Genomic DNA, 14,620 nt, shown 5'->3' with positions numbered 1-14,620 from the left:
GTTGGAACGGTGCCTATAAGGTTCCTTTGTGCCAACGTTGGAACGGTCCCTAAGGTTCCTTTGTGCCAACGTTGGAACGGTGCCTAAGGTTCCTTTGTGCCAATGTTGGCACGGTGCCTAAGGTTCCTTTGTGCCAACGTTGGCACGGTGCCTAAGGTTCCTTTGTGCCAACGTTGGCACGGTGCCTAAGGTTCCTTTGTGCCAACGTTGGAACGGTGCCTAAGGTTCCTTTGTTCCAATGTTGGAACGGTGCCTAAGGTTCCTTTGTTCCAATGTTGGAACGGTGCCTAAGGTTCCTTTGTGCCAACGTTGGCACGGTGCCTAAGGTTCCTTTGTTCCAACGTTGGAACGGTGCCTAAGGTTCCTTTGTGCCAACGTTGGCACGTTGCCTAAGGTTCCTTTGTGCCAACGTTGGAACGGTGCCTAAGGTTCCTTTGTTCCAACGTTGGAACGGTGCCTAAGGTTCCTTTGTGCCAACGTTGGAACGGTGCCTAAGGTTCCTTTGTGCTAACGTTGGAACGGTGCCTAAGGTTCCTTTGTGCCAACGTTGGCACGGTGCCTAAGGTTCCTTTGTGCCAACGTTGGAACGGTGCCTAAGGTTCCTTTGTGCCAACGTTGGCACGGTGCCTAAGGTTCCTTTGTGCCAACGTTGGAACGGTGCCTAAGGTTCCTTTGTGCCAACATTGGAACGGTGCCTAAGGTTCCTTTGTGCCAACGTTGGAACGGTGCCTAAGGTTCCTTTGTGCCAACGTTGGAACGGTGCCTAAGGTTCCTTTGTGCCAACATTGGAACGGTGCCTAAGGTTCCTTTGTGCCAACGTTGGAACGGTGCCTATAAGGTTCCTTTGTGCCAACGTTGGCACGGTGCCTAAGGTTCCTTTGTGCCAATGTTGGCACGGTGCCTAAGGTTCCTTTGTGCCAACATTGGAACGGTGCCTAAGGTTTCCTCCCCCTGGTGTACTGTACACATATTCATATACAGTACCAAACACATGTGCTAAAATAAAACTTGAATTACAATACGTTGTGGATTACAGCTTCAAGAAGCAGTTTGTATGTGATATATTTTCTTATCTCTATGATGTTACTTTTGTACTTAATTATTGTTATGTTTTTATGCTTCAAGAAGCAGTTTCTATAATCATTGCTGTCGGGATGAAACCACCTAACTCCATTTGTTGGCATAGCCTAAATCAGTGCTATTGAACAGACTGTGTGTTGTTTTGGAAATATTGAACCAATGAAAAGTAGTAAAGAAAACCTCTTAACTCCATTGGACCCTCAAATTGTCTACTAAAGCAACTAACTCCACCACCTCTCCCCCTCTCATGGAAGTAATTGACAATATATAAAGTCACAACTTTGTTTTCAAAATACAAGGTTTTCTAAATTTCCAGAAAAGATCATTTTTTCTCCATTTCCTGAAAAATGAACATTTTGGAGTTAGATGGTTTCTTCCCGACAGCAGAGATATTATATTATATATTTTCTTATCTCTACGATGTAACTTGTGTATACTTAAATATCGTGATGTTTTTAAATGATTAGTAGAAGGTGAGTGGAAACGTTTAAATCAGTGGTTCTCAAACGTTATATTTAATTTTCCCCTATGCATTAGAGCCTCTGAGAGTGTACAGGTCCATTTGGTTAAATGTTGCACACTCTCAGAATTAACAATCATTTAGCTGCATGCCACGGGGACCCCCCTAGAACCCTCATAAAGACCCCTGGGGGTCCCCGGACCCCACTTTGAGAAGCACTGGGTTAAAGTCCCCTGTTGGTTTGGTAGCTTTGTGGCTGCAGTTGAAGTCGGCTCAGCTTTGGATTTCTATCTTTGTGGACGTTTGTAGCGTCGATTAATCTGATTGATAATCGATGCACAATGATTATCCTTTTTGTACGATGAGTTTACCCCTCGGTATACAATGTACGATCAATAATTCCAAAAACGCCCCAAATGTACGACGACATTGTACGAAGAAAAATTTCTAAATTCCCTGCTGATTTGGGATCCCGGTTCGGCTTTTCAAAATAAGTCAATCTGACCCTAGATCAGGCATTCAAAACACCACTGGCGTCTTTCCATGTCCAGTTCCAATCTGACCCTAGATCAGGCATTCAAAACACCACTGGCGTCTTTCCATGTCCAGTTCCAATCTGACCCTAGATCAGGCATTCAAAACACCACTGGCGTCCTTCCATGTCCAGTTCCAATCTGACCCTAGATCAGTCCAGGCTTTTATTTGTGTATAAGGTCAGTCCCAGGAAGTCGCCTGCTTCCACGAGGCATTATGTCATGATACGTTTTAGTCTCGTATAGGACTCTCAAACAGGGTTGTTTTCTTACAATAAATACAGGAAACAAAATGTGAAATTTCATATTCACACCCATGATATATATGGCTGTGTACGATAGTTTTCTTTCAAATCACGATCATTGTAATCCTCCGGTAGCATAATTGAAATCTGGCAACACTGGCCCGTCTTGAGGGGGCACCTCTGTGATTGACAGCAGCTCCATCTTGTCTTATTACTGAGCTTTTGTCCCCACACGTCTCATTATGTCTTATTACTGAGCTTTTGTCCCCACACGTCTCATATTTGCCACTGACGATGAGAGGAGAAGTTTGGTCAAATGTCCGCCAAATTATGATGGAAATTTGTGAGATCAGAAAAGTGAAGACGCAAATTGTGATTGGCCGGCGTGATGATGATGATGATGTATATGTGTATGTTGATAAGAGCGCCTCTCACTTCACACGGGTGTGATTTTTCTCTACAATAAATTCTTTAGAAACATCATGCTCTGGTTTAGTACCGTCTAATCATTCTCTACACAACTATATTCTGTCTTCCAAAACCATGAACTATAGCATGTCGTTTTTTTCTGGGGGGGGCACTGGGGGGGGGGGGGGGGGGGCACTGGGGAGGCACTGGGGGGACACTGGGGAGGCACTGGGGGGGCACTGGGGAGGCACTGGGGAGGCACTGGGGGGACACTGGGGAGGCACTGGGGGGCACTGGGGGGACACTGGGGAGGCACTGGGGGGACACTGGGGAGGCACTGGGGAGGCACTGGGGGGACACTGGGGAGGCACTGGGGGGCACTGGGGAGGCACTGGGGGGACACTGGGGAGGCACTGGGGGGACACTGGGAGGCACAATAAAAGCACCTTGCACCCATTGACTCAAAACCTTTGTTTGGTCTCCTTGATTTGCACCTCTTATGCTCAACAGCCTGGTATATATCTGTATGTTCTAGACCCAAAGGGTTTCGTATACCGTACCTTTGAGCCTAAATAATATACTTTACTGTCACACAATGAACATCTATTATTTTTGTATAAATTGGGCTTCAGGCGGGCGAGTGTCAGTGCGTGTGGTCATGTAGGCTAAAGGTCTCCAGGTACAAAGTTTCAGCTACACAATTTAACATTTGTACACTCTGAGCATTCAGGATTTCACTGTGTCCTCGGCTATGAATGCACACAGTGGCTTCTATTGAACAGTCACAGTGAAAATCACAGTATAACGTAACACCGAGGTCCCTCTGTGTGAATTAAGTGTGTGTGTGGGCCGCGGGCGTGAGTGTTCAGGTTATTGGACAGGACAGTGTTTGCTGATAAGTGTCAAAGTCTTTAGCATAATGTAACGGAGCCATGCTCCTATACATAGCCTTACATCCCCCCCTGTCTCTGCCTTTAATCAAAACTAATGTATTGATTTGTGAGGCAGGAGAGGAGACCAAACGACAGAGCAAACATTTACTGTGTGTGTGCGACGTGCATGTGTCTGTGTGTGTGCGTGCGTGCGCGTCCTCCCTGTTGTTTGTTCGTCTCTGTGTCATCATGTGGTGCTGATCCCCACCAATAGATTGAAACACTACTGCTCTGTTAAGTCAGTCTGCTCTTACTCAGCTGTCAATCACAGGAGTCCATTTTGCCTCTGAACCCAGTAGCTCTGAGACCGACGCTACAGACCAGGCGACCTCCACTCAAACACGTGAGTACCTCCATCTCTGTCTCTTATAGTTAGAATCTGTCGGAGAAACATTACGATGGTGAAAAGATTAGCCATAGAACCAGAGTGTGGTGCGAGATTGGAGATGTCTTGTCTTAACACATGTTGATCGGGAACCCGTTTTGGTGTTAGCATCATGTTATGCTTTAGCTATTGAAAAATAGCAGATCTACAAGCTCATAGCGCGCCACCGAGTGGCGCGCTACGAGCTTGTAGGTCTGCTATTTTTTTTTAAATCGAAGAACGACTGACATTTTTAGAATCTGATCTCAGGTCAGAATGGGTTAAACAGACCAGTGTGTGTCCAGTGGAAACCTCGTATGAATCTGATCTCAGGTCAGAATGGGTTAAGTACTTATACCCTCTCTACCAAGGCTCATTATTCGTTGGGCATTAGAGCCACGGACCAGCATTTGATGACATTTAGCCTCTCAGTCCCAACATTTAGAATATTTTGTTGTTGTTGAATAAGATATGGTTCGCAATTCCATGCTGCATTGATGTGGTACCATAGTAGGACAGATAACATGCATACTTTGATCAAAATAACAATTCTTCTACGTCCTCTAATTGTGTAGACTTCTTGTAAATTGAGTAATGCAGATGTTTAACAATAATGTAACTCTTTGAGAGCTTAAAAATGAAACCAAATGTTACACTCTAAAGCATTAAAGATCTATGAGGGTCCATTCGGTTACCCTTTCTCCATCATTTAGCTGGGGGACCACCTGCTAACCCCATCAAGGACCACTGGTGGTCCCCGGACCACTGGTTGCAAACCTCTGCTCTAGATTTGAGTAAACTGGACCCGAGTCGACTCTGTATACTTGGACTGCTTTTTTCCATCTACAGCAAATCTCTCGTGAAAAATAGCCAAACTACAAGCTCACAACGCGGGTGCAGCACTTCATTTAGACAGTTTTTGGTTTAGACTATAGTCATTGGTTAGACCAGTCGTTAGTCCTACAACTACAACCTATCTCAAACCCTGACCCTAAACCTAACCTCTCACGGGGCAGCACACCTAAACCTATAACCTTAACCCATGTCTAACCAATAGTCTAAACTAAGTATGCACCCCCACAACGTGACACTTTGGAGATCTGCAATTGTTTGTCTAATGTTAGAATATGGGCTGGTGTCCGGCTGTCCGCACATTATTCCCATGCCATTATTCTGAGCGTTGGGTCAGTCTTTGTGTGAGGTTAGGGTTAGTCATAAATGGGGCCAGTCAGACCAACGGGACTCACCAATGGATGCTGGGGTTCAAGTGGTCACTCAAAGATCATGAAAGCGTCTTCTCTGTTGTTCAGTACAAACATTGGACATGAACCCCATTGTTATTATTCAAATATGTTTATTGAAGTTTATGAACCCATTGCTTGTGAACCAAGAGTCGACAGTTCACAAGGCAGGCTGTCAGGCTGAAAGAAATAATCAAACCACCACCATCAAATCATTATCAACCTTATAATACCAACGTCACGATAAAAAGTGGGTCAAGTGTCGCTCCATAAGTAACATAGAGCTGGATTATTGGATACTAACAATTATAATACATTGCAACTGCGGATGAGTGAGTGAAGCTCCATGACTACATCCTGGATGTAGCTCCATACTACATACCAGCACCTTAGCAGGATTACAGACTCTGTTCTTTTAAATGTTTTTTTTTTGTGGCTTTTGCCTTTATTTCATATTTTTTATGGAGGGACAGACAGTATAGGCTGAGAGAGATATGGGGGGGGGGGGAAGACATGCAGTAAAGTAAAGGCAGATCGGGAGTAAGTCTGCCAGACTGGATCACCAGCCAATAAGGCGCCCGGACCACTGAGCCACGGCCCAGGCCACAGACTCTGTTCTGACTGCAGCCCGTCTGTAGTATCACTGTGTAACATACTGCAGTCCTGATTGGGGAACATGCTGTCATTGACCTTGTCCATTATGACATGAGGCCAGCATTTGATACTTCCGTGTGTCTGTAGTACCAGCAGCACTGAGAGACGCAGCAGCCCAGGACAGCCAGCAGCGTTGGACAATGAGGCGCGGAGCGGGCCTGTGCGTGTTGTTGGGACTACTGTATTTCCATGGCTCCGTCTTGGGACAGGTATGGGAAAATTATACCTTTGACTTTGAGTCCTGTATTAAAACATTTATTGAGTTGACCCTGACGAGCCTTATTTGACCCCACAGTGGCACAGTGACTATCATGACATTAATGTATGTGAGGCTTTATCTGTCTATGCCTTTTTCAAATGGTCATAGTTGATATTTCCCTTTGCGTACATGTCCCGATTACTCCTCTTTTATTTGGGTAATGGTTCTCGTGGGGAGAAGTACGAGGTCCAACCGGGGATGTTGGTGTTCTGTGATGATCCCGCTCTAGAAACAGCAGTGAGCGAAGCTCTAACAACACTGAACAAGCAGCCATCATCTGGCAACAAGCTGGCACTCTATCAGATACTGTCTGCCACCAAGGTAAGCAACACACACACACACACACACACACATGAACACTACCAGATACTGTCTGCCACCAAGGTAAGCAAGACACACACACATGAACACTACCAGATACTGTCTGCCACCAAGGTAAACAAGACACACACACACACACACACACACACACACACACACACACACACACACACACACACACACACACACACACACACACACGAACACTATCAGATACTGTCTGCCACCAAGGTAAGCAAGACACACACACACACACACACATGAACACTATCAGACAGATTGATTGATTGATTGAAATATTTATTAACAGTTTGTAGAATTTACAGTACATTTTAAGCACAAACTCAATACAAAGACTGTCAACTGTGAGTGGACGACCCAATTAAGCATTACACTTGTTTACAACAGGGTCCACATTGTTCAATTCATCAAAACATTTAAAGACATACAGACATTTAGAGACATACAAATAGACATTTCTATGTAGCTAAAGTACAGAACAGGAATTCATCATATGGGAAGCAAAAAAGGGAAAAGATGCAATATACAGTGAGGGAAAATGGGGGGGGGGGGGGGGGATACTGTCAGCTACCAAGCTATTATTTGAAAATAGCCGATCTACAAGTTCACAATAACGCGTCGCGATGTGTCGCATTGTGGGCTTATTAGATCTAAAATGTTTGTACACATTTCACTCAAGTACATTTTGAATTCTGGGCATTTACTTGCATCAAGAGTATTTCTATACATTGTAGTATTGAGACTTATTTTACTTACTTACGTGTGTGTGTGTGTGTGTGTGTGTGTGTGTGTGTGTGTACATGTACGTACATGTCTCTCACTCTTTCTCTCTCTCCAGTCAGAGAACGGTTCCAGTTCCGTGTATTCCATCCAGTTCAGCAGCAGGAGGAGTGACTGTCCAGTAACGGAGGACAAGCTGTGGTCAGAGTGTGACTATCTGCCCAGCGCCCCCAAGGTAGTGCTCCTAATATGAATAGAATGGCATCTATAGTTACCTAACGAACTATCTAAGTCTCCTCGATTCTCTTATGCATTGTTCTAACAAACAGGAGCCCCGGCAATGCAGTGCCATAGTATACGTGACAGGAACGGAGATAGAGACCAAAGTTGTGGAGTGCAAGCTTGGTAAGTCTCAGTAAATAAAGTCAACGCATAACGTGTCGGTAACAGTATCTGTGGTTTATACCTTGTTTCTTACATCCAGTGTTGATTTCGTCGACTAAAACTAAGACGAAAAATGTTCGTCAACTACCTTTTTTCACAGACGAAAACTAAATTGAAACTAAATAAAAACTAAGCTACATATGATGACTAAAACTAAGACTAAATATATTGACAATTTCGTCAACAAATAAAAACTAGACTAAAATGTTAGGAAGGGACTAGTGGACAACAGATCCACTATAAGTCATTTTACGATTAGTTGCATGCTGAAAATAGCTGACGCGTTGTGAGCTTGTAGATCGGCTATTTTCAGCAAGTGTAAAAACAGTCATTACGACGGCATCAAGGCCCGCCAAAATACATTGTGTTCGACTAAATCAACTGTAGATTTAGTCGACTAAAATCTTATGATATTTAGTCGACTAAAACTAGACTAACACTAAAACATGTGACTAAAATGTGACTAAAACTAAATGAAAACTCTTCAAGAGACTATGACTAAAACTAAAATCAAAAGCTGCTGCCAAAAACAACACGTGTGCGTGCGCATGCACAAGTACAGTTCTTTGTATGACAAGTTGGGACTGCATAGCTCATTGAGTACTGTGTGGATATTAGTTATTGTAAAGTTATCATTTTGTGCAAGAGGTTGAAATCCTCAGACTTCCAAACGAGCAAAGCAAGGCCTCAGAAGCAGGGATATAGGACACGCCCCCAGGCCAGGGATTTCATGAAGGCCATCATGGCCGTCAGTATGCCTTCTGCCCTTCAGAATATTGCTTGATTGATTGATTGATTGGGGTGTATCAAAAGCAGAGGTACGCCTGTCTGCTGGCATAGTAGGCCATCCCATCCCATCCCCCAGAAGATCCAACCCTGTTTGTTCGGCCTGAGATAGCACCATAGCCTGTTGATTTACTTGTGTCAATACCGTGCGTTCCATCCATGACTCATGGGAATGCATATAGCGTGTGGAAACAGGTTGTTTCAACGTAAAAAAGATATATTTCTCATTAAGAAAACAGTGACTTGTTGACAAAAAAAGGTACACTGGTGGGCGAACGGGGCATTGGATTGTGTAATACCGGCATACTGTACCAATTACCAACGACATAACAACATGAACTTATCCTTAAAGGGACACTAACATATAAAAGAATAAATGTTAATGACGTTTAGAAGATTTAGAACACTTTCCTGGGGGGTCTTTATGTGTACAGTAATATGTGGTTTTAGATATTTTAGATTTTGTGTGTCTCTGATGTCATGGACACTGGGCTCACTTCCTTCCTGGACTACAATTCCCACAATGCTCTGGTGCACTGCTCCTCCTTGTGGATAGGGGGAGGGCTGTCTCACTGAGACAACATGTAGTCCAGGAAGGAAGTGAGTCCAGTGTCCATGACATCAGAGACACTGGGCTCACTGCTACAATCTAAAATATCTAAAACCACATGTTACACACATAAAGTGTGCAAAAAGGGTGAAGTGTCCCTTTAAGCTTAAAAGGCAGTTTTTAAGGCTGCTCAATTGAAGGAAATGGCCTGAACATGGACCATATTGTCTGTCCTGTTTTCAAAACAAAGGTTAGGGTTAGAGTTCAATTCATATTTACAGTTCACTCCAGAGCTTGCATGTGCTTTGGCTTTTGCTGAGGAAGGTCAGCAGGTTTATTTTGGAGTGGTGTTGAAATACTATATTTAGCTAAACTTTTAAATGTAGGGGGAAAATACAAATAAATGTATAGTGTGTGTGTGTGCGCGTGCGTTCACGCACGTGTGTGTATTTGGTTAAACAAACATTGTAACGATGATAGGGATGTCCGTTATTATCGGCCGATATTTGCATAAAATCGGAAAATATCATTATCGGTTTTAATTCGATCATTTAAATTTCTTCCGAATTCATGATGTTTATGTTGTTTATTTTGCATTTATGAATGCATCCAGCGGGACATCACAATAAATGTAGGCATAGTGTGGGAAAAAAAGAGACAATATTGGGATATCGGTAAAATAGTCAATATCGGACACCCCAAGCCTAGTACTGTATATTGTTTGCTTATCCCAAGCTTTTACAAAAGCAAATAACCTTGTGCTCAAAAAGCCTGAATGACCCAGACACCCCGTTGAAGCAGCTTTTGAACAACGACCCTTTTAGAGCTAACTAACTATCTCTTCCTCTCCCCATTCAACCAGAACATGTCATAATCCCAGAGCTAACTAACTAACTAACTCTTCCTCTCCCCATTCAACCAGAACATGTCATAATCCCAGAGCTAACTATCTCTTCCTCTCCCCATTCAACCAGAACATGTCATAATCCCAGAGCTAACTAACTAACTAACAATCTCTACCTCTCCCCATTCAACCAGAACATGTCATAATCCCAGAGCTAACTAACTAACTAACTAACTATCTAACTATCTCTTCCTCGATATCCCCATTCAACCAGAACATGTCATAGTCCCAGAGCTAACTAACTATCTAACTATCTCTTCCTCTCCCCATTCAACCAGAACATGTCATAATCCCAGAGCTAACTAACTATCTAACTATCTCTTCCTCTCCCCATTCAACCAGATGATGACATTATCCCAGAGCTAACTAACTAACTAACTATCTAACTATCTCTTCCTCTCCCCATTCAACCAGAACATGTCATAATCCCAGAGCTAACTAACTAACTATCTAACTATCTCTTCCTCTCCCCATTCAACCAGAACATGTCATAATCCCAGAGCTAACTAACTAACTATCTAACTATCTCTTCCTCTCCCCATTCAACCAGATGATGTCATAATCCCAGAGCGCTCTGCCTGTCTCGGCTGTCCCACGGAGATCGATGTGGACTCGGAGGACCTCAAAGTTCCCCTTTCTGTGTCCATCTCAAAGTACAACTCTATCTCCGACTCCACACACCTGTTCATGTTTAAGAGTGTGGGCTACGCCACCAGACAGGTAAGGACTGGGAGAGAGAGAGGAGGAGGAGGAGGAGGAAGAATTTGACGCAGGGAAATAATCTTAACCCTATGGAATAAATAATATTGACAAAAACAAATGGGTCTGGTAGCAGTGTTCCATTAGTACCAAAGAGGTACCTATATAGTACCTGGGGGAAACTTCAGAGGGAACCAGCTACTAACTAGATGTTTCCATTAGTCTTTCCACACTTTGGGAACCACATTCATTGGCAGCCTATGTAGGCTGCTACTCCAAATGAATGTGATTTTATAATAGCATTGTTACCAAGTGGGATTGTTTGTCAGTAATAAAACCTTTAAAATGACATCCTGGACATGAGGCAGACTTACAGGTGAAAAATAAGGTTTAATGTGTTCCAGGCCTGGACAACATAAGTGAAATAACTGAAGAAAAGAAATAACTCAAACAACAGAACTCAACATAACTGAAGCAGAGCGGTACTGGTGTCAACCTCTCCCCAAGGCAGCCCATTCTCTACTGAACCAATTCCCCTTTATATAGACTCCTGACTCCACCCCTGGCTAAGCAGTCAGCAAATCACAAAGCATTTAGCAACACCCAAGATGCTCCCCCTAAAGCAATCAATCAGAGCTCTCTTCAGGCAATCAAGGCAGCTTCCCAATTACAGCATCTGCATAGATAAACACAAGTATATTAGATTCACATGTCACAGCAGAATGTGCACCTTCTGTGGGGACTGAGAATCAACCTGTTACAAAATACAATACAACAACAATACAATGAATGTGTATTGTTGAACAGCTTACATTACTCACACAGAGGCTGCTTTGTCACAAGCATGAGTCAAACTTGCATTGATTGGGATTTCTAGAACCCCTGCAAAGGCCTGCTTGGAACTCTGCTTGTACAGACGGTCCTATGAACAACAAATGCACAAGGTGGTACATTTACATATACGTAGTATTGTGAGCTGTGATTGGCTTCTCAACCATGAGTATACGGCCACACCAGGTGGCATCGGGAAGGAATCCACAGGGGTGAGCCTGTGATTGGTCTACCTTTGAGGGGATAGACATAAGAACCGACTGTATCCACACTTTTCCTGGGCTGTGTGTGCAATCCAGTTCCTGTCGATTTGATCCAATGAAAGCCAATGAAACTGGTCAGATGACCAATGATATCCAATGAAATCAACAGGAACTGGAGCACACACAGCCCAGGAAAAGTGTGGATAGACGACAAACACATGAAAACAGAACTAAGGGGAGGGCGGTCACGTCAGTATGACACTATAACCACAAACAAACCTGATACGCCCATCTACACAGTGGCCTTGTGGTTAGAGTGTCCGCCCTGAGACTGGGAGGTCGGGGGTTTGATCCCCGGCCGGGTCATACACCAAAGACTGTAAAAATGGGACCCAATGCCTCCCTGCTTGGCACTCAGAATCAAAGGGTTGGATTGGGGGGGTCAAATCTACTGTACCACTCCTTGGCTGCAGCTCACCGCTCCAAGAGACGGGTCAAATGCGGAGAACAAATTTCACTGCGGTAACGCGTGTGACAAATCGTATGACTTTGATGACGACAGAAATCGCCCACCAGTGTACCTTTTTGTCAGTGAGTTTTCTTAACGAGAATATATATTTCTACATGCTATGCATTCAAAATCCCTGTCCGGAGCATAGGACTTGTTTGTGAGTGCTGGCAGTTGTTTTTCTTCACATTCCCTCTTGCCTGTGTCTGTGTCCTTCCAGGTGGTGGCTGGTTTCAGGTACAAGCTGAGCTTTGATATGAGAAAGAGCACGTGTCCCAAGTCTGAACACAAAGACGTTAATGAACTCTGTGTCCCCAACAAGGATGATGTGGTGAGCCTTAAACAAAACAGAAACGACACACATGACCAATCACACTTCATTCACTTGGACATTTGCAGCATAATGGCTCTGTGACGGTGTGTGTGTGTGTGTGTGTGTGTGTGTGTGTAGGAGATGGCTAACTGTAATTCCACAGTGGATGTAGCGCCGTGGAGACATGAGGTCCCCGAGGCCAACATAGAGTGCGGACCAGGCCCAATAATGGATCTGGTAACAAACTATACAGTATGCCTGGTTGTGGTTGTATAGAGATTAGAGGCTTTTCCCCCAAGGGTAGAATATAGCCACAAATCAAACATGTCGTATAGATTAGACCGATTACAGATTGTCTGCTGAACAAGACATGGATTGTTAAATAAAAAAAATGCATAAAGGCTTTTGAAACTTGAACTTTTAAAGTGAAGAAACTGTCATTTATCAATAACGTTGGAGTAACTTCACAGAAGACGTGTGAAGAATGGTTTACGTGTGAAGCACAGTAAACCATGTTTTAGTTTCATGCTTCTTCAGAGTTAAATTAAAAGCTGCGCTGGGATTTAAATTGGATTTGTGAGATTCTTTGCTGACCTGAATGTCTATTACCGGGGTGCAGTACTTAGTTTAGACAGTTTTTGGTTTAGACTAGTCATTGGTTAGACCAGTCATTAGTCCTACAACTACAATCTATCTCAAACCCTCACCCTAAGCCTAACCTCCCACGGGGCAGCACACCTAACCCTAACCATGTCTAACCAATGACTAGTCTATACTAAGTATGCACCCCCTATTACCGAGGCCTTTGGAAACTGGTTGAATTGCCATTTCCTCTGCATAAATCAGCCCTAACTTTGACATTACTTTGAATCACCCGTATAAATAATGTTTCTCATTTCTCTGCTCTTATAGCAAACGTTCACCAGGCGCCGTCCCCCGGGCTGGTCTCCTCTCAGGAACGTCGTCGACTTTGCGGAAGTCGGCCCCTCCGAAACCATCGTCCCTCCCCCTCCCACCGCTCCCGTCAAGGAGTCCTCTGAGGAGGAAGACCCCGCCTCCTCTAAGGCGCCGCCCGCCACCGGAGCCGCGGAGGTCCAGGGTTCTGCCGACGGGCCGTTCCACTGCCCCTCCAAGCCCTGGAAGGTGTTCAGCCCGGTGCAGCCCAGCCCAGCGGCGCCCACAGAACCAGAACCAGCCCCCACAGTACAGGGAGCGCTCACTGACCTGGACCTGCTGGGATTATAGAGCAATGTTCTGCTTGTCCCATTCTGACCTGAGACCAGATTCTAACGCACAGAAGAATGGTGGTTCTTTAACCTCATTTTGACCTGAAATCAGATTCTAAAAAATGTCTTCTAAATCCTGACAGTTAAAAAAAAATAGCAGACCTACAAGCTGGCGCGCTATGAGCTTGTAGATCTGCTATTTATCAATAGCTAAAGGGGTTCCAAAATGGGTTATTGTTCTTTACAGCACTGGTTCCCAAACCTTTTTCATGTCAGGGACCCCCAAATTGACACCAAATATCCCCGCGGACCCCCCTCATTTGAAAAGATATGCCAAGGGACCCCCATAAGAGAAGATCTTTATGGTGGCAGTGATTTTCAACCCGTTTAATTTCAAGGACCCCCAGTTTGACATGCATTAGTCTATACGGACCCCCCATTGAATAGCATTTTTTATCTCTGAGACCCCCAATTTATATTGTAAAATCAATGCTAATTTAAATCTGAGAGCGTACAAATGGAACCAAATGCCATTTGGTTCCATTTGTACACTCTCTGAGTTACAGACCCATAAAGGGTCCATTTGGTTCCAAATTATCATTTAGCTGGGTCCCCCCTGGAACTCCCTTTAATCAGACCAGTGTGTGTCCAGTGGAAACCTCGTGTGAATCTGATCTCAGGTACCACTGCTTTACAGGAAAGGAAACCCACGTTATTTTCTATATATATATATATATATATATATATATATATTCACGTAATATAACATACTGGTATGTTTTTCCTTAAAAACCACAGAATTTCCAGGCCGATCTAGAAAACAAGTACAACCCCTTTTTGTAAGATAATAGCATGCTATAGTGTGGCATATTATTCTATTTTAGATAAGATGGTGAGAATGGAACTGCCAATAGTTCT

At 43.9% G+C, this 14,620-nt stretch overlaps 1 protein-coding gene across 1 annotated transcript; it reads left to right on the top strand.

Moving 5' to 3' along the window:
• Positions 1-6,305: 6,305 nt before the first annotated feature.
• On the top strand, positions 6,306-13,721 carry kng1 (kininogen 1; the record flags this gene model as incomplete). Its single annotated transcript, XM_083766864.1, has 7 exons — positions 6,306-6,497; positions 7,357-7,473; positions 7,568-7,643; positions 10,473-10,642; positions 12,384-12,491; positions 12,615-12,713; positions 13,389-13,721. The coding sequence occupies 7 exons, from the start codon at positions 6,306-6,308 to the stop codon at positions 13,719-13,721; spliced, it is 1,095 nt and encodes a 364-aa protein (XP_083622990.1).
• Between the last annotated feature and the right edge of the window lie 899 nt (positions 13,722-14,620).

The sequence above is a fragment of the Protomyctophum parallelum genome, assembly GCF_964188405.1.
Source record: "Protomyctophum parallelum genome assembly, chromosome: 6".
Lineage (NCBI taxonomy): Eukaryota > Metazoa > Chordata > Actinopteri > Myctophiformes > Myctophidae > Protomyctophum > Protomyctophum parallelum.
Note: the sequence above shows the minus strand (reverse complement) of the source record. Positions and strands in the feature narration are given on the sequence as shown.